The sequence below is a fragment of the Felis catus genome, chromosome D3 (genome assembly GCF_018350175.1).
Source record: "Felis catus isolate Fca126 chromosome D3, F.catus_Fca126_mat1.0, whole genome shotgun sequence".
Classification (NCBI taxonomy): Eukaryota; Metazoa; Chordata; class Mammalia; order Carnivora; family Felidae; genus Felis; species Felis catus.
Window position 1 is genome coordinate 7,288,343 of NC_058379.1, and position 20,947 is coordinate 7,309,289.

The window sequence follows — 20,947 nt, forward strand, 5'->3', positions numbered from 1 at the left end:
TTTTTTTTTTTTTTTTAATTTTTAGAAGTTTATTTATTTTGAAAGGGAGACAGAATGAGTGGGGGAGGGGCAGAGAGAGGGGACAGAAAATTCCAAGTAGCCTCCCACTGTCAGTGCAAAGCCCGATGTGGGGCTCAAACCTACGAACCATGAGATCATGACCTGAGCCGCTGAAACCAATAGTTGAAGGCCTAACCGAGCCGCCCAGGTGCCCCTGTTCCCTACCGTTTTGAGGAAAGATCTGACAAGTATACTTTTGGTCAAGGTGCAGGAAATTATATGGAACGTTTGTCAGCTACATTCCTTTCTAATTAGCCTTTTCAAATATTCCCTTCATTTTTAAGAACCGTTTGAGGGATGGATGCTTTCCCAGCCCTCTGGCCACTAGCGGGAGTACTGGTACTGATGAGGAATGTTACGAGCTTTTTGCAGGAGAAACTGCTTTGTTAGCAAAGGGTTGTAAAGTTAAACGGGGAGATGTGAAGACAGAAGGAAAAGTCACTAAGTAACTAACGTTAGTTGAAGATAACAAGCTAATTACAGGAAGTTTTTCTCAAACCTCCTCACTTGGATCCAAAATACCAATCAAAACACAAAAATGAATTAGTAGAGCAGTATGAAGCTAACTAAGGGTTGGTCAACTTTTTTTACATCCAAATTTAGTGAAAACCAATTTCTGATGACTGTTCAGTGGATTTTAAAATTCTTTATTTTTTTTAAGTGTTGAAATAGTTTAAGCATATACAAAGATAGAAAATAACATAGGTCACATGTATCCGTTATTCCTACTTTATGGATTTTAAAGTCCAGAAAATGAAATTGCTTAACTTACCCACTTAGAAAGTAAGTGCCTGCGCTTTCTGCTTTAGATCATGCTGATACTCCAAATTTTGGTATAGAAAAATACTTTGTTTTGACTATTTTAAATAGCCATTAGATTGTGCTACCTAGAAACGGATTGTGTGAAAAGTCATTGGCTTCTTAGAGTTAACAACCACAAAAAAAAGAAAAGCAGTAATTTTTTTACCCATGCCTTTATTCCTTTCGGTTTTGTTTGGTTGTGTTTGTTTCTCGTATGTTTTTTAGGTTTCTTTTATTTTTTCTTTCTCATTCATTCTTTTTTGTTTCCTTCTGTTCGTTTACTCCTGTGCCACGTCACTGTGTACGGTAGGCTAGTAACATTTCCAGGGAGCTTCAGGGGAAAGAGCTAACGCTAAATAACCTTCAGAAAAACTTGAGTGAAGTCAGTCAAGTGAAAGAGGCTTTGGAGAAAGAACTTCAGATTTTGGTAAGTACCTGTTGGGAATCTGACTCTCAGGGTTTCTGGCCATTTGAATGGTTCCTGTTTTAAAAACAAAAATCTCTGTAAGGAAGTATTGTACCTGTTTCCTTCCTCTTTCAAAGTATTGATTGAAATTGAGTGTATTAGTCATTGGCTGATGACCTTGAAGGGAATGGGATCAAATCGACACTCGCAATAAAGGTAGGTATTACTTTTTCCTTTTTAAAATCTAGCCTTTGCTTCTGATAAATGGGTCGCTTTGGCATATTATTGACTGCTTAGTTTTGCTAAACACAGGGACCTTCCAAGTTACACACCCAACACGTTAACTTTCATTTATAATGAGGTCTTGACTGCTTTCTCGTACTTTCCAGAGAGCTGTCCCAGACCATTGGCATCCTCTGTTAGCAAGGCAGGGTGCTAAGTCTACGAATTCAAAGAATCATCTCTTACAACTCTGTTCATTCCACCCCAGGAAATTACATTTCTTTTCACATATATCCTCTTGCCTTAATCCCAAGTTGTAAGACATTTTTTTTCTTAACTTTTTCTTACCTTTTCTCAACTGTTCTCCTTACTTCCTGCATCAGAAACTGAACTTACAAGGCACCTGGGTGGCTCAGTTGCTTGGGCGTCAGACTTTTGATTTTGGCTCGGGTCATGATCTTGCAGTTCGTGATTTCGGGCCCTGTATTGGGCCCTGCACTGACAGTGTGGATTCTGCTTGGGATTCTCTGCTTCCCTCTCTCTTTGCCCCTCCCCTGCTCTCACTCTGTCTCTCTCTCTCTAAATAAATAAATAAACAAACATAAAAAAAAACCAACAACCCCGAATTTAGTCAGGGCCAGCGACCATAAGCACACATCATGGAGAGTTGAAGGTTATGGAGAAACTGGGTAAGAGACACATGAGTCAGGAGGGGACAGTTGTCTTAGATCCTCCGTATACCATCCTCTTCCCCACTTCCTACACTTTTTTGCTAATACCAGGGGTGAATGAGTATTTGCTTTTTTTTTTTTTTTTCAATGCCAGTATTACAAACTTCTTCTTCAAATGTTAAATATATAGCTGCACTGTTCATTTTGGTAGCTACTGTTCACATACGGCTATTTAAATGAATTAAAATTAAGTTCTTTGCTTGTACCAGCCACATAGGAAGTGCTTAATACCCACATGTGGCTAGTGGCTACCATATTGAACAGTGCAGTATAGAATACTTCCATCATGGAGGATAATTCTGTTGAACAGTTTTGATGTACAGTATTTTAGCTACTTTTTTGAGAATAAGTTGGCCAGGGAATGACAATTTTCTAATATGGTATCCTTTAAGAAAATGTGTTTTGAGTTTCATACCATTTCTCTGCCCTCTTCCCCAAGCTTTACTTTTTTTTGTAAGTTAGCATATCCCTCTAGGTACCCTGTAGAGAAAACTTGCCATCTAAATCTGGCTTTGGGAATAACACAGGTAGACAATGTGTGGGCTTTGGTGGACTTGTGTGGTTCATGTACTCGTTTTTAAAATAATTCTAAATAGTTAGAAACACTCATTTAGAAATGTTGTTGGTGTATCTAGCTCAAAACTCATCTCAGGGAAACCAGGAGAGTGTTTTTATCTACTGTCATGTTTAGAAAAGAGTGGGTGAGCAATGGCCCTTTTTGGTTTTAGAAATAGTTTTTTTTTTAAGTACGTTTTATTTTATTAAAAAATGTTGTTTAATGTTTTATTTATTTTTGAGACAGAGAGAGAGGCTGATCGTAAGTAGGGGAGAGGCAGAGAGAGAGGGAGACAGAACCCAAAGCAGGCTCCAGGTTCTGAGCTGTCAGCACAGAGCCCGATGCGGGGCTCAAACTCACGAACTGCAAGATTTGACCAGAGCTGAAGTCAGATGCTTAACCAACTGAGCCACCCAGGTGCCCCCAGAATTAGTTGATATGGTTTCAAGATGTTAGGTTCTCATTACTCTCAGATATAAAACATTTCAGAATTCTGATCACTGTCTTAGCCAGATATCTGAAGAGAAGTCCTGCTAATTGAGGATGGCAACATGAAAAAAGCATTCACATGTGCCACATGTACTTACGTGTGCACATTCACACATCTGTACAGATGTATGTGCACACCTAGGTATGCACACACATAGAAACCTCATTCACTTGTGTATGTACATGCACAGTATACATATGGTAGCACTTGGTGTCTACACGTTTTGAGTGTAAGCTCGTTTTGATGAAACAAAATCAGTCACATAAAGTAGATAGTGTTGTACTTATCACTGACTGAAGCTTTCTATTTCTATAATTTGAAATCTTTCTCATCTGAATATCCAATTCTGTTTTTTTTTTTTTTTTTTTTAGAAAGAAAAGTTTGCTGATGCTTCAGAGGAGGCGGTCTCTGTTCAGAGAAGCATGCAAGGTATGTCTTACTAAAGTATGAGCAGATGGCTTTAGAGAATGTCACACTCTCACCCTGAAGATGGCGTCTGGAATACACAGAATAGATGCTCCTGTAGTCTGATGTCCCTCTTCTGGAAGCTCCTGCAGCCGGATTGCATTAGCTTCCTGAAGCCTCAAACTCCCATTAATTCTTTCTTCTTTTGACTTGAAGCTTATTCTATATTAAAATTAAATATACTTGGGAAAAGTATTATCTTAATCCTCAGGCATTGATAACTATTGAGTTTTAGCTGGAAGTAGGAAAGAGAAGCCTAGAAAGGGATGCGTGGTGTCTGCTTTATTTATTGATTGATTGATTGATTGATTGAGAGAGAGCAAGAGTTGGGTAGGGACAGAGAGGGAGACACAGAATCCGAAGCAGGCTCCAGGCTCTGAGCTGTCAGCACAGAGCCAGACACGGGTCTTGAACTCATGAACCACGAGATCATGACCTGAGCTGAAGTCAGACACTTAACCAACTGAGCCACCCAGGTGCCCCGCCTGGTGTCTGTTTAATCCACAGATGTGGGGAGGCAGAAAGAGACGCATGCTTACTCCTGTAGGTCCATTATGCAGCGGTTTGATGTGTGGTGGGACTTTCTAGCATTTCTGTCCTCTCAAATCCCAAGCATATTATTTGATTTGGTTTAAGACAGCCAGCCTCTAGATGGCTTCTTAAGTGTGAAATATATTAAACTTTTAACTTTATCCTCCATAGAAACAGTAAATCAGTTACGTCAAAAAGAGGAACAGTTTAACGCGCTGTCTACCGAATTGGAGAAGTTGAGAGAAAATTTAACAGGTAAGATAGCTCTGGTTACTAAGCACTGGATATAGTAGGTTTCCTAGGATTTGTGGTAACCATAGTACGTTACCATAACATTTACTCAGGGGTAACTTCTTCACTCAATAGTGTGATATAATGAGATCAAATACTTGAATACTTGTTTGAGGTCTATAAATTCCACACATGCTCTCTGCCCTGTTTTCAAATAAGTCAGAATCCACCACATTTCACCGTTCCTACCACTGTCCTTGAGACTCAAGCCACCCATCATTTTTCACTTTAGCTGCTCTAACAGCTCACTGCCTGCTCAGCCTGCTTCTGCCCTGCCCGCTTTGGTCCATTTGTAGCACCCCAACCAGAGCGGTCCTTCCACCATCAAGTCAGGTCGTGTCACTTTTCTGCTTGAGATCACTCGGTAGCTCCCCTCACATGCAGAGTAAAAACTGCAGTCCTTACCAATGCCAGGCCCTGTTACCTCTCTGATTACATCCTGTAATCTGTAATCTCTCTGATTATATCCCGTAATCTGTAGTCTCTCCTTACATCAAAAGGCCCATAGTACCCTTCCCCTTGTTGATTCTACTTCAGCCATATTGTCCTCTGCATGGCAAGCATTTTTGTGCCTCAGGGCCTTTGCACTTGATGTCCCTCAGCTCCTTCAGGTCTTTACTTAAATGTTACCATTCAGAGAGGCCCTGCCTAAGATTTTAACCTTCCCGACTCCTTCGTGGTTCCTTTCTCTACTTATATTTTTTTCCCTCTTGGCAATTAACCCTATTTTTATACTATTTATTTTCTTTCTTGATCTTGTTTATTGTCCGTTTTCTTGGCTAGAATATAATTTTCATGAGGGCAGGGATTGCTGTATGCAAATATTCCCAGAACAAGCCTCGGAATACAGGATGTAGTCAATAAATTTTTGTTGCCTGTAACACTGTGGTGCAATTTGTTTTTCCTATGTATATTCAGATATGGAGGCAAAATTCAGAGAGAGAGATGACAGAGAAGAGCAGTTGATAAAGGCAAAGGAAAAGTTGGAAAACGACATTGCAGAAATTATGAAAATGTCTGGAGATAATTCTTCTCAGCTGACAAAAATGAACGATGAGCTACGTCTGAAAGAAAGGTATGTACGAATGGTTATAGGGGCGCCCAATTTAGGTTGGCCTCTGAAGTAAGGTCTCGGAGGGAGCGGAGCCAGAATTCAGGGTGGTTCTGTTTTAAAGTTTCTTGTCTCTCTTCCTTCCTGTCATTACCCCGGTGTACCCTTCAGTCAACTACTGGACCTTCTAAGTAATACAGTATTGTGGACTTTTTAATGACTTGCAAAGAATTTTACCAAGGGCAGTGACATCTTTTACAGGCGCTTAACAATTTTTTAACCTGTTTCAGTGTCACGAAGGGTAGCCCTTATTACAGGCTTAGTAGGTGTGTGCCCTGCTAATTCTTGTAACAATCCTGGGAGGTGAGTGTCTTACTCCCATTTTGAAGAGAAAGGAATTGAGGCTCAAGAAGGTGAAGTCACTCGCTTGTGTTCTGGCCCCAGAGAGCTCGCGGCTCTCGTCGCTGCGCTGTTCGTCCTCAGCGCTAGCTTCTTTTATCTTCACCTCTGCTGTTGTCTTTATTCTGAGGTTCTTGTTGCTTTGATTTTTTTTTTCTTTTAATAGCTTCCATACAAAAAGCAAATGTCTTATAAGGCAAAAAGCCTTCAGAGGACATTTTAGGGCCAATGAGTCTGAAAGCGTGACTAGTTGGCAGTTAGGTTTGCATCCACAGGCCGGCGTGGGGTGGCGGGGCAGGTGGCGACTGGGCCTTGGTTGGCCGCCTCGGGTCAGACCCGCTGTGAGGTGGGTGCAGTTGCACAGGCGGTTGTGGCACGGTGCCCTCGAGGAGCTCCATCTCTGCAGGTGTCGGACAGGTGTAAAACCCAGAGGGACCGCCCGAGTTTCCCTCCTCCGTTCTCGGAGTCGTCTGATAGCCTGTTCTCCAGGTTTGTGTCTCACGTCTTTGTGTACATCTTTGTTGGGCCACAGTAGGATCTCGAAGCTAGTTCTTCAAGTTCTGAAGTGTCATTTTGTATCTTCTGTACTCAAGCGGCACTAGAATGAGTTTTTGATAATCTAGTCTGCTAAAATTTTGAAACTTAACTAAAATAACTCATTTCCTCATATATGTGTACTTTTCACTCATTTTTCCTTACTGATCTATTGACATAAAATGATAAACCTTCACAATTACAGTAGTTGTCGCTCCAAATAATGTATTTATAACTGTTACAATTGTTAAAATTATTCTTCAGGGCAAGTCAGGTTAATTTTTTGTTGTTTCAGACGTCATTAAGTTATTCACAACTTATAATCATTAATACAATTATTAATACTATCTTTCTAAGCATATCTTTGGAATTCAAAGCATTCTTTTGAAAGCTCTGACCCCTTGTATTGAAACTTGTTCTAGAACCGTAGAAGAATTAGAGCTAAAGCTCACAAAGGCTAATGAAAATGCAAGCTTTCTGCAGAAGAATATTGGGGAAGTAACTCTCAAAGCGGAACAGTGCCAGCAGGAAGCAGCTAAAAAGCATGAGGAAGAAAAGCAAGAACTGCTGAGGAAATTGTCAGACCTGGTAAGGAGGCAATAAATGGGACTGTGTGTTGGCAGGAAGGTGAGGGGCAATGCAGATGCGGCTAGATGACTCTCTCCCTCATTCGGGCTCTCTGCAGGAGAAGAAGGTGGAAACGAGCCACAACCAGTGCCAGGATCTGAAAGCTAGGTACGAAGCAGCCAGTTCAGAGATGAAGGCGAAGCACGAAGAAACCCTGAAGAGCCTACAGAAGATGCTGCTGGACACAGAGGAGAGGCTGAAGGCCGCACAGGAGGAGAACAGTGGCTTGTTGCAGGAGATGGTGGAACTGAAAAAGCAAGCTGACAAGGCCAAAGTATGTTCTGGGAGACAGTTCAGTCGCTGTGTTGCGTCGAGGCTGCAGTGGGGCTTAGAGAGCGTCAGCGGATGGGACGGGGTACGCTGGCCTTTACAAATGCTGACCTATGAGGGCTTGGCGGGATGGCGAATTACGTTTTCCTGGCTTCACGTGTTTTCTGCCAGCTGCTGGTCCTTCTCGGGGTGGCGGCCACAGTACAGGGCTTTCCCCTGAGTGTCCTGTGTAGCCATCAGCCCCCCACCCCATGCTGCTTGCTCCCTAGCTGTCACAGAGAGTCTCCTGTTGCCTGAGCTGTGTTTGCCTGCTTGCAATAGACTTTGTGTTGTGGCCTCTAATCTTGGCCATCTTGCTGCTGCCTTGCACTGGGGTTAGGAGGGACATCTTGCAGCAAAGCGAGAAGCAGAGGCCGCGTGAAACAAGTGAGCATTGGAGAAACAGAGCTCCTAAACGGCAGATTAGAAGTGAGGAGTCTAGAAAGGGCTTTTATATGTCCCTGGAAGGCACTCTGAGCTTAATTGATAAGGAAGCTGGATGCAGGGGCTGGGAGGAAACGTTCTGTTATTAAATAGAGTAGAATGTTGGGGCGCCTGGGTGGCGCAGTCGGTTAAGCGTCCGACTTCAGCCAGGTCGCGATCTCGCGGTCCGTGAGTTCGAGCCCCGCGTCGGGCTCTGGGCTGATGGCTCAGAGCCTGGAGCCTGTTTCCGATTCTGTGTCTCCCTCTCTCTCTTCCCCTCCTCTGTTCATGCTCTGTCTCTCTCTGTCCCAAAAATAAATAAACGTTGAAAAAAAAATTAAATAGAGTAGAATGTGATACGTTGAATTTCATTTTATGGTGTCAGGATCATATCTGCAACCCAGTATATTTTTGGACTCTGGTAGCTTAATGAAGTTCAACCATCCTTCTACTGTTTAACTTTTCCCTCCTACTATTTAACTTGCTCAAAGAAAAGTAAATACTTGTCTTCAATTACTTTTAGTGTTTATACAGGAGTTTAGTGAAAAGGAAATGTAAGAGAGCATACATAGGACTTCAAACAATTCCCACCTAAAACTTGTTAATTAAATTGGACCATGACATAATTTATGTTATATATAAGATGCCTCCATTTTCTCTCCTTCATGCTGGCCGTCAAGGATTTGTGTTCTCCCTGTTAAACAGCTCCAGTTTTACGAGTCATTTAACACCGGATATAATTTCCAGATTTTTTATCTTTATGGATCCCTTTATCTGGACAGACTCCAGGTTTTTTTTTTTTAATGTTTGTTTATTTATTTATTTAGAGAGCTCCTGTGGGTGACAGTGGGGGAGAGGCAGAGAGAGAACCCCAAGCAAACTCTGCACTGTGAGTGCAGAGCCTGATGCTGGGCTTGAACTCAGGAACCGTGAGATCATGACCTGAGCCAAAATCCAGAATTGGATGCTTAACTGCCTGAGCCCCCCAGGCACCCCCAGACTCCACTTTTTTAGTGTTTCCCTTTAAAAAATGTTGCAGTTTGACGAAACCATGACATTCTAGAAGTTTCTGTTAAGTCTCATTAATTTTGCTTACTGGTGTTTTGTTTTTTATTTTTTACAAGGGTCATTTGGTTAAGATTGTTCCCCCTCCAAAGTTGTCTTGATATCCAGTTTCTGTGGATTTCAGTATTGGTCAGCAACAGTGGCTCACAGACTATTTTATGAATCTGATGAGCCCTTAAAGTATTCCCTTCCTAGAAAATTTATATGCTCAACACACTTTATATAAGATTTCAGGAGGTTCATGGAGCCCACAGAACTTCTGTGTTTCCTAGTTTAAGACTCAGTGATTTGTAGTCATGCTGTCCAATACACTAGCTACCAGCCACATTAATTTGAATTTTAGTTGTTCAATTTTAATAAATTACAAGTTTAGCTCCTTATTTGCACTCCCCACACTTCACGTGATCACTAACTATGCACATGACCAGTAGGCTACTATATTTGTGCAGATAACATTTAGACCATTGCAGACAGTTCTGGACAGTGCTGGTATAGATAATGTGGTCAAGTCATTTTATAAACCAGTATATTAAAAAAAATTTTTTTACATTTGTTTATTTTTGAGAGAGACAGAGCATGAGCAGGGGAGGGACAGAGACAGAGACACAGAATCCGAAGCAGGCTCCAGGCTCTGAGCTGTCAGCACAGAGCCCGACACAGGGCCCGAACCCACGAGCTGCAAGATCATGACCTGAGCCAAAGTCGGATGCCTAGCTGACTGGGCCACCCAGGCACCCCTAAACCAGTATATTTTTTTAAACTCATTTTATTGGGCCGCATGGGTGGCTAAGTCGGTTAAGTGTCTGACTTTGGCTCAGGTCGTGATCTTGCGGTTTGTGAGTTCAAACCCCACGTTGGGCTCTTTGCTGACAGATCAGAGCCTGGAGCCTGCTTTGGATTCTGTGTCTCCCTCTCTCTCTGCCCCTGCCCTGCTCATGTTCTGTCTCTCTCTTTTAAAAATACATAAAACATGAAAAAAAATTTTTTTAATCATTTATTTCAGTCACCCAAACCTAGCAAATTGGTCTGTACTTTTAATAAGTTGTAATATTGGGATTAAATCAGCCAGGCCAGTGACTGTCCTTTGGTAAGCTGATGTCTTATAGTTAGTTTGAAAAGCAACAATTTACTTTCCCCCACCCTTCCCCTCCCCCGCTTTTGGTTAAAATATATTCACTTTTTGTAATTCTCTAGATTGTATTTTTAAAAATTCTTCTCTGAATTCTTCCTACAAGAGAAATAATTGGGAAGTTAGAAGGGCAGGAAAGAATTTCATGCCCTGATGTCAAAGTCAAACTAACCATTTTTATCTCGTAGGTACCACTCAGGGATGATTTCAAAAGTGTTGCAGAGATAAAATAAACCAGTAGGTAGATCAGCACTTCGCAAAGCTAAACCTGCCTTGTGTTATCCTTTAATGGGCTCTTTTCATCTAGTTCCCCACTTCCCCCCATCCCCTTGTTATCCAGGTAGTTTCTAGGACATTTATTGCAAAACATTTTAAGCTTGGGCGATTTAGGTTGCATTAAGCTATTTGGGCTCGCATTTGTCTGCTTGATTTCATTTTGTTTCCATTCTTTCCACCTTTTATTTCTGTAGTCGCTAACTTATTTGTTAACATCAGCCAAAAAAGAAATTGAACTAATGTCAGAAGAGCTGAGGGGTCTGAAATCAGAGAAGCAGCTTCTTGCACAGGAGGGAAATACTTTAAAGTTAGAAAAAGGTTCACTTTTATCAAAATTGGTAGAGGTGGAGGCCAAAATAACTTTACTTCAGGAAGATCAACAGAAACTGTGGTCGGTAAACGAAACTCTTAATTTAGAAAAGGAGAAAGTCTTAGAAGAAAAACAAGATGCTGAAAAGCTTTATCAACAGGAGCAGCTCCATAAAGAATCTTTAGCTGTTGAGAGAGAGAAATTACTACAAGAAATCAATATTGCGCAGGAAGAGCTTTTGAAGATCAGTATGGAAAATGACGCTTTGCGGGCTTCCGGAGCAAGCCTGCGGGCACTCACAGAAGAGCTCCAGCTCAGCAAAGATACTTTGATTGCTGAGTCTAAGAAGGATCAAGAAGAAAAAGGTCACCTAGAGGATCATATCAAGAAGCTCACTACTGAAAACCTTGCCTTGGCTAAAGATAAAGATGAAGTTATTCAAAAGCTGCAGAGCTCTTACGAAGAGCTAGTCAAAGATCAGAAAACCTTGGTGCGGGAGATTGAAGATCTCATGGCTGAGAAAAAGTCAGCTTTGGAGAAGCAGTCAGATCTTGATAGCACGTGCATAGCCTTAAAGATGGAAAGAGAAAATCTTCTCCAGAACAACAAAGAGCTGCAGTTTGAGAAGGACGTGCTTCTTCAAGACCGGGAGAAGCTGAGTGCCAGCCTGGAGGCCGCCCTCCAGATCAAGCAGCTGCTCAGCACGGAAACCAGTGGGCTCCACACACAGCTAGACGATGCCAAGAGGGCTCTGAGGAAGGCTGAGCTGGACGTGAGGCAACTGCAGGCTACAAATAGCAGCCTCACAAAGCTCCTGGAAGAAATCAAGACGAGTCGGAAGATCACAGACTCCGAGTGCATCCAGCTTCTGCAAGAAAAAGGAGCTTTGGCCGCCTCTGAGAGAAAACTCTTGGCTGAAAAAGAAGAACTTCTAAGTGAGAACAGGCTCATTGCTGAAAAACTGAAGAAGTGCTCGGAAGAGGCCACCCATGTGGAGATGAGCCTGAACGAGAAGATCGCTTACCTAACTTCTGAGAAGGAGGTGGTATGTCAGAAAATCGCTAAGCTCAAAAAGCAGCATGTCAGTCTCTTGAAGGAAAAGTCTGTCCTGGAAATGCAAAATGGAGATTTGCTTGCAGAAAGAGAGAACTCCATGAAAACCATAGGAGACCTCAAAAAGAAATACGATCAAGAGTCTGAAAACAGAAGAATCGTAGTGCACGAGAAGATGAAACTCCTTGGTAATCTCGACACTCTGAAGAAGGAGCTTCAGGAGAGGAAAAGGGAAAACCAGTTGCTAGCAGCCACCAAGTGCGATCTCTCTCTGATGCTGAAAGAGGCTCAGGATGCCAGACAGAGTTTAGAGAAAGAGCACACGAGCACCCTGCAAGCAAAGGACAGTCTGAATGCTGAACTTCAGACTTGCTGTTCTGAAAAGAGCATCTTGCTGCGGGATGGGTTGAATCTGCAAGAAGAGTGTCAGAGATTAAACAAGGAGATCCAAACAATTCAGCAGTCCTTCCTCCTGGAAAAAGAAGCCAGAGCGCAGGAAACTGAGTCATCCCTGTATGAAAACAATAAACTTCATGGCAGGTTGGTCCTCCTGGAGCAGGAGCTGGAAGAGTTAAGAGCACGCACTAAGCAGCTTCAGTCTGAAAATTTTGTGCTCGTCCAAGAGAAGACCAAGTCAGAGCAGAGAGTGGTGGAGATAATTAAGGAAAAGGAACTCTTGAGCGCAGAAACGGCTCGACTCGCTGCCAACGTAGAGACTCTGAAGAAAGATTTCGCCACCTTGTCCAAATCCAAGTTAGAGCTGCAGGAACTGCACAGCTACCTCACCAAGATCCTGGATGACCTCCAGCTGAAGCACGAGACCACCCTGGCCGATCGCGCCAAGGTGGTGCAGGACAACAAGAACCTCCTGGCCGAGAAGAGAGACATGATACTGACCAAGGAGGAGCTCCTAAAGGAGAAGGAAAAGCTGGCGGAAAGCTACTTCATCCTTCAGAAAGAGATTAGCCAGTTGGCCAAAACCAACAGCCATATCTCAGCCAACCTCCTAGAATCTCAAAATGAAAACCGTATTTTAAGGAAAGACAAGAGCAAGCTCACCCTTAAAATTAGAGAGCTCGAGACTCTTCAGTCATTTACGGTAAAGTGGGAGGGTCAGGGACCAGCACCTGGACTACTAACACTGTGCACTAACTTCTAGCGGCCTCCTGGAGAGGATAGGCACCCCACTGAATCCACTGCTCCTATGTCTCAAGCTGTTTGTTACCACCTGAAGGGGCCACTCATTACTAAATCTCTAATCGCAGTTGTTTCCGTTAGAAAGAGGTGTGAACTGTGAATAAAAAGGATATCTTTTTTAATTTAAGGAGAAATTTACCAGAAAAAGTCAACTGTGGTTCTGAAAGGATTAAGAACAGTAGAAAAATGGGCACATGTTGAAACATAGTATCTTCTGTTTGGCTTTTAACTGTTTTGTTGTGTCTGTCCTTCTGGACTTGGAACCCGCCAGTGAAATCTCCATGGCTGGCGGTTGGGAAGATATACTGCAGAATTCCTGGAAGCTTTATTAGACCACGTGAAATTGTAAGCAAGTGCCTTAAACATCTTTTAATTTATTTTTTATGAAAACCAAAAAATAAACGAACAGAAACATTGTTTTTAATGATTGTTTTCATATCTTAGCTAAGGATTTGTCTCCATATGCCTATTATCTTTTTTATTCACAGCCATGTTTATATTCATTACCCACAGCTTCTCTCAGAGACCTTTCCATTTAATCCTTCTCATTAAACACTTGAGCCTTATGTTAATAACGGCCCAAATAATTTTTATTTTTCCTTGAGAAATTCCCCACCTAAATTACAAGTGATTTCAAAAGCCCCACATCTGAAACAGCAAGAATAGTGTTTCAAACACACAGCAGTAGATATGATTAAGAGAAAATTCAGCTACGTGAGGATGTTGGTCTTTACTATCCCTGAATGTTTCTCTCCGACATTGGTCAGAATGATGAGTGTGACTGTCAGCGTAACTTTGGAGCTTGGAAGATGTAGGTTAGAGCGGTCTGAAAATCTGCCGGTTGCATATCGCAATTGGCTTGTTTGAAGAATGGCATGAAAAGGGTCTGTGGCTTTGTTCCCCTTTGGAGTCAAGACCTTTCGCGTCTCGGTCTGTTTGTTTCGGCATTGGATTGGTGACTGGGCCTTAACCACACGAGACAGCGAGGGCTGCCTGAGCATCCCTGACGGGGTCGGGGGTGACCTCATTTCTCACAGTATTTTCTTGTATTTAGGCTGCTCAAACAGCAGAAGATGCCATGCAGATAATGGAACAGATGACCAAAGAGAAGAGTGAAACTCTGGCCTCCTTGGAGGATTCCAAGCAAACAAACGAAAAACTACAGAATGAAGTAATCAGATTTAAATGGCTTTTTGTACAAAGGACAGCTTACCGATTTCATGGGATATTTGATCACTAACTCAGGATTGTTTATTTTTTGAAGTGTGGCCTCACACAGGTTTGATCTGTTAGCGGAGTCGAATGTACACGAGAGCCATGATAATATTAAATAAAGTGTAATCCTTCATTACTTATTTAGTAGGATCAGCCTTTGAAATAATGAGGGGAAAACCTGAATAGTGTGGCTTTTTTATGATAACTTCAATGACGGAACTGAAGAGAGAGGTACTCATAATATTCTCTAGTTTTGTGTCTTTTATCTTAAATCACATACATTTTTTTTTTTTTTCACTCTCTCCCACCTTGAGCCACCAAATTCCATTCCTCGGCCCCAAGTTTGGCGTAGGCCTTTTCTCGGTGTCATTCAGTCCTGATTCCCTTTTGTGTCATCTCCAGGCAGCCACTTCTGCATCTCAGATTTGTGGTTTCAAGATCACTTTTATTCTGTTGAAAGTAGCATTTCTCATTCTTGGACCTATTTTTGATTCCCTTCCTCCCCATTCCCAGTTCATATCAGCCCCTTCTTTCTTTGGGAAGCAGTTACCTCTCGGTCCTAAACAGATTGATTCTCCAAAATAGTTAGGTGAAGTCCTGCCTGGCTTCAGATGTTTTTAAAAGGGATAGTCAGGTGAGACGTGAAGGAATTAAGCAGGGGAAGGGCTGGCCACATTGAATAGCTGCTCTGTAAAGCATAGGCCTTCTCACTATGCAGGTTCAAAGATGGAAATCTGTCAAGGCATGCACGTTTTAAGATACTTACAGGGTAAATAAAACTACACACCCGGGGGTACATTTACAGAACTGATGGTCCTAATAGAAGAAGAAAAAGCATTAAAAAGTCAGATGGTAATCACAGAAGTTAAAATGAATAAGAAGATTTTAGGGAATATATCTCATTTTTGAGGGTAGAATCAGGGAGAATTGTGCACTTTCATGATATAGCCCTTGGTGTCCTTGTTATAACCAGAATGTAAGACTGGCTAAATCATTTTTTTGGACCCTTTGTGATACTTGGTTTTTCTTGTTCTGTGAATCTGGAATTCCAGATTCCTCTATTAATTGTAGAGGCATTAAAAGGAACATTGTGGCGTTAAAACCATCGAGACACTTGTCTAGGCCTCCTGACTGTGGCATGTGACGTGGCAGAGGTATCTCTGTACAAGATGACCACACAAGTCCCAGGAAGCCACTCTGGGGCCAGGAGCACGCCTTGGGTCATGGACAGCCCGAGCGAGCTCCCTGTGCTTGGGAGCCCCTGTGCTAGGGGCTCTGCACCTAGAGCCCCAGTCACCTGCCAGAGCCCATAGTTGGTCACGTCTCCGTCATTCTAGTGATGTGTCTGGCTCTCCTATCAGGGCCAGGCCCTAAGCTGGCTGCATCCCCCATGGGCAGGTGATGGGGCTGAATGTATGAGTGCTTTTCAGCCTCCCTGCCGGGCTTTTTCCTCTTCAGATCAGAGTTCAGATGGATAACCAAATCTTTTCCCACCCACAAAATACTTTAATTCAAATGTTTTTTTGTAATGGGGACTCAGTACATTTAGTTCTAATGTTGACAAATACATCCGAAACTACTAATCTATGGGGAAGGACAGGGGTTTTAATTTTTATTGCAAAGAATAATTCTTGCTGATGTCATGCCTTTGCAATTTATTTCTCGTGTTTGTTAAGAGGGGTCATACTTGAATAGCAAGTTCAATGATGAATACTGAGAATTATATACAAAGTGGAAGCAAACCTTTGTTGTAATTCATGTAGCAATTTAGTTTGACACTTTGGCCAGGTGTACGGAAAATGTCTGACTAAATGTAAGAGGGAGGTTTGCCGTTTATAATAGACGTGGTCATTTGCCGTCTCCTCACCTGATAATCCACCCCCCCCTTTTTTTGTACCTGACTAATTTCACCTATCCAGTGCACGTTTGCATGAATATGTCTATCCAGTCCTGCCACTGGAAAATGAAATAATTTCATCGAGTTTTTTTTTTATTGGTCTTTAAGTTGGATACACTTAAAGAAAACAACCTGAAAAATGTGGAAGAGCTGAACAAATCGAAAGAGCTTCTGACGGTAGAGAATCAAAAAATGGAAGAATTCAGGAAAGAAATGTAAGTTCATGTCCTTTGAGAGAAACTTTGGGACTTTAATGTCACAAAAGTGAAAACAATACTAATGATTTAAAAAATAATTTGACAAACACTTGCTTGAAGTAAAGAGTAATCACCACCCTCTCTGTCCCCCGAATGCTTTAGCATACCTGGGAGCCCCTATAACCGCTTAGCTGTGAGGAAGCGAAGTCAAGATAGTAGCTGAGTTAAAGAAGCAAAACGAAAAGTGTGCTTGCTGCCTGAGAAGTTAGGACGCTTTATAAATAAATCTCTCAAGATCCTTTCTATAGGGAGATAAAAAGCATGTCACTTTCGAGATTGTTAATCTTGATTTTAAGAGTAATTGAACCTCTGGCATGGAAGTCAGGTGAAAGGATTCTGGAAGAATCTTTTCTTTTTCATATTGTATTCATTTTTGAGAGAGAGAGAGAGAGAATGAGAATGAATATGAGCAGGGGAGGGGCAGAAGCAGGTTCCAGGTTCTGAGCTGTCAGCACAGAGCCCGATGCGGGCTCCCAACTCGCGAACAGTGAGATTGACCTGAGTCAAAGTCCGACACTTAACTGACTGAGCCACCCAGGCGCCCCTGGAAGAATCTTTCTAATCCAGGTTTATCCATCAGTCTGCCACCTAGACTGCCACCTGTCTGCCACCTGGCCAGACAGGCTGGCCATGTTTCCTTTGTCAACAACACCTCCAAATCCTTGCCTTTCAGGTCTGTTTTCAGGTCTGTTAATTGTTGGTGTTGATCTGGCTTTTTCAATGATTGTTTCGGTGTAGATTCCATGTTGCTCTTCGGTTCTGAGAGCTACACTCTATATCAACTGTGTGAACCTGGAAATGTAAAGGCAGTTAATCCAGTGAATATTGGAGTGTGTCTTCTGTGCTAGGAAGGATAAGAAGATGGATTTATATGGTCCCTGCCCTTTAAGGGTTTGTATTATTTATCCCCCCCCTTCTGATCGAACAAAGAGATTAGCTTCAAACAGAAACAAAAGCATCAGTTCCAAGTCTCCATCCTCAGTATGATTTGTTGATCAAGCTTGGGACTAAACTGGTACATGGTCGGGTTCTTCTGAGAGTTGGTAAAATCCTCCAGAAGGAATCTCATCTGAGCAATTTAGGCAGTGCATGATTAATCCCTTCCTCAGTCTTAGTTTTTTGTGTGTTTTTTTAAAGTTTTTGTTTATATTCCAGTTAGTAAACATACAGTGTAAGATTAGTTTCAGGTGTACAATGTAGTGATTCAGAACTTCCATACTCAGTCTTAGTTTTAATGATACTTCTCTAGACAGTGATTCAGCAGTTCCCCAAAATTCTGTTCACCTGCACAGATTGATCAGTCGACAGTTGTGATTGTGGCCATCAGGATGGGCTTGAGCTTCTTGGCCTTCTCAAGCCAAATCACACAGATAAAGGTCCCTGTGATGGGAAACAAAGTCATCGTCAGTTCCAAGAGGGTGGCTGCAGATCTGGTTTGGGACATTCCCCTGTGACACACGTCATTATGCTGCCCTGGCGCTTTGGGAGCACTGTTGACTTTAGTTCATTTGTGTCACACGGGCAGCTGGTGAGGGAGGACCTGAGCAGCAGGAGAAGATTCCCTAACCAACCTCCCACTGCCATAATCCCACCTCTGAGGTCTCTGGGCCGTACTAGGTAATGGAGGGGCAGGGCCGGTGTGGACCGAGCCAAGACAGCTCTTGGGATTTAGATAAAACTTTCCTGCAGGCCTACTTGGAGTCTCTCGTGATGGTCATTGCATTGGTCTAGTATTGAAGTGTTCACCATCCTCACTGAGTCTGTGTCATGTCACCCACCTCCAGTTAGTATGGGGTGGTTTTATCTCCGTTAAGAGATCATTTTTTGCCCTTCTTCAAATGATTCCATGGAATAATAAAATCTTAGCCTCCTAACTCTGGACACGAAGGATCATGAGCAAAAGACTGAGGCTTCTGCTGCTGCTCCTCTAACCATGGCCTGTTCTCTTCCCTAGAACCATTTTTCCCAGATCTCTGATCCCTGAGGGTGTAGTTGGGGTGAGGAGGAACCAGGACCACCCAGCAGACAGCCTGGGCTGCTTTTGATTCTCTGCCTTTTTATCTGGCCTACCAGGACTGAGGGGATTGCATCTTTTGTCAGTAGCCTGGCACACAGTGGCTGGGGTTCTTAGCAGGAGGAAGGACCAGTAGGACACAGCAGTGACAGGCATCAGAAGCTGGTAGAGGGAGTAGGAGGAGTAGGTTGAAAGAGCCCCTGCCCCCGGTGACTCATTGTTCCCTGCTGTAGACGTGGCCACATTTCAAGGACCACTAAAATAAATGTACTATGTAATGGGAATGGTGCTTCTCAAAAAAAAAAAAAAAAAAAAAAGCAGTTATTTTACTGTTCCTCAGCGCTCCAAGCTAGAGAATGAGCAGCTGATTATTTCCCAGCATGCATCTGGGATGCTTTGTGTTCTTTAGAACTTTCCTGGTATTTCCCCGCACCTTAGATGGGACTTTGATTCCTGGAGGAAAATGGACACCAATGTAGGCACTGCAGTTCTCATTAGAACTACCTCCTGTGGAATATTGCCCCTGGCTCTGGAAACCCAGCGCTTGTAGCTAAATACTCCTTTTCCTCTGTGCCATTTACTAGACTGGTTTTAGGAAAACTCTTGGTTAGCCAGCTCCTATTTTCAGGTGGACAGAGAGAATAAAATGGTTTCTCAGAGTGTAATTTTGGATGTTAGGGAAAATGATATAAGCGGCTTAATTTTTGTCTTTACTCACCTGGCACAGTAATAAATCTAGAATATAGAATATACTTAGCATGGCAGTTAATTGATTGATAACAGACTTGTAAGTAGAATGTTTGCAATGCAGTCAGTGTTAACAATATGTATCTTGCCTCTCAGATTAAAACTGGGATAGTCTTCTGTCGTGTAGAAAAAAAAGCAGCTTGGGGCGCCTGGGTGGCGCAGTCGGTTAAGCGTCCGACTTCAGCCAGGTCACGATCTCGCAGTCCGGGAGTTCGAGCCCCGCGTCAGGCTCTGGGCTGTGGCTCGGAGCCTGGAGCCTGTTTCCGATTCTGTGTCTCCCTCTCTCTCTGCCCCTCCCCGCTCATGCTCTGTCTCTCTCTGTCCCAAAAAAAATAAATAAATGTTGAAAAAAAAATTTTTTAAAGAAAAGAAAAAAAAGCAGCTTAAAAAAATTGTTAGAAATACTTGGAGGTATTTTTGGACTTATTCCCTGGAGTACTTCCGGAAGTTGGGCTATTAGAGCCTCCTTTCTGTACCCACTATGCTCTAAAGAAAAACGGGAAGGTGTTTCTATGTTGGAATTAGAGCGGAGGTCTGTCTGCCAGTTTTAACTCCGGTTCTCTTGCTTCTACAACTTCCTGGCTTTATGATTTGGAGAAAATCTCTCACTTCCCTGAGCTTCAGTTTTCTCATCTTTAAAATATAAATAATAACATTAGCTTCCTTGGCTTTTGAGGATTAAATGAGAAAATAAATATTTGTGAAAACATTTTTATAGATCTTAACACATTGAATGTTGCTTTTACAGATCACTGCTTTAAGACGTTTTGAAATTTCTTTGACTCCTTATTTTAATTTTCTTTACTGTGGGCTCTTAATAGCAACCAAGGATTCCAAAAGCCATTACAAGATGCACATCTTTAAGACACAGAGTAGGATTATATACTTCTCATTGACAGGCCATCCAGATGCTGAGACCAAACAGCCCCTGAGGAAGGCAGTGACCTCCTAGGAATAAAAGATTTGACCTCAGATGATTTCATCCTAAGTAAAAACTTCAGATTTGTCAGGAATTGATGGACTTTTGCCAGAAGATGAACTTGAGCTGTAGTGTGTGTGTGTGTGTGTGTGTGTGTGTGTGTGTGTGTGTGTGTGTGTGTGTTGATCCATAATTAGAATCAACCCTCTTAGCTTTTGTATGACCTGAGGCTAAAATTCCTTCTCCATTTTTTCCTCACTTGCTAAATAGACATCTCAGTGAAACACCTCATTTAATTTAATGTGCTAGGAAAATTTTTGTGTAGGTTTATTCCCCTAAATCTTACCCCGATATGCATATTATAGGTGGATGGAGAACTAAAACTCAAAAAACTGGAGATGCCAGCATTGCCACACATTAGACAATTGAAGTTAAAAATAGACGTGTTCCTCTATCAGCAGATGGATTCATACCCAGATGACTTGGTTCAGGATTCAGCCACGTATGACAGCTCCCTAAATGGAGTTTAGCCAGCACAGACTTCAAATTCACAGTGGCGTCAAAACCCTCTATGACAGAAAACTAAAATCCAGTGATCAAATAAAAGATTTTTAATACCCACATATAAAGGATAATAATTTGATTTGTGTATTTTGGATAATTTTAATATTGGGAAGATGTTTAATATACCTTGTTCACATTTCATATGCTGATATTCATGATAGAGGTTAACAGGCTATATTTTTATTTGATTTTTTAATTACAAATTAGCATTGTGGAAAGAATACAATCAAAGTGAACCACCTGTTATGTAATTGGAAAACCGCATTTCCTTTAGACATTTCACCTCGAGTTGTCCTAAAAATATACTCAGATTCACGACAGTACTTGACTCTGACAGATACTGGCATACCGGCAAATGGGACCATTAGATTTTTATTTCTGCCAGAAAAAAACACATTACCGATTTGT

The 20,947-nt window shown here is 42.1% G+C and overlaps 1 protein-coding gene across 19 annotated transcripts in view; it reads left to right on the forward strand.

Annotated features, from left to right (window-relative positions):
• Positions 1-20,947, forward strand: part of CLIP1 (CAP-Gly domain containing linker protein 1) — a 125,531-nt gene that overhangs the window by 77,144 nt on the left and 27,440 nt on the right. For 14 of the 19 annotated variants that reach the window (XM_023241361.2, XM_023241360.2, XM_023241364.2 and 11 more), the window contains 9 exons: positions 1,172-1,288; positions 3,638-3,695; positions 4,434-4,517; positions 5,472-5,628; positions 6,960-7,125; positions 7,223-7,438; positions 10,561-12,828; positions 13,981-14,097; positions 16,147-16,253. In XM_023241361.2, coding sequence (XP_023097129.2) covers positions 1,172-1,288; positions 3,638-3,695; positions 4,434-4,517; positions 5,472-5,628; positions 6,960-7,125; positions 7,223-7,438; positions 10,561-12,828; positions 13,981-14,097; positions 16,147-16,253 — 3,290 coding nt within the window. The remainder of the gene's footprint in view (positions 1-1,171; positions 1,289-3,637; positions 3,696-4,433; positions 4,518-5,471; positions 5,629-6,959; positions 7,126-7,222; positions 7,439-10,560; positions 12,829-13,980; positions 14,098-16,146; positions 16,254-20,947) is intronic. The other 5 variants (XM_023241373.2, XM_023241374.2, XM_023241375.2 and 2 more) reach the window with 2 other exon arrangements.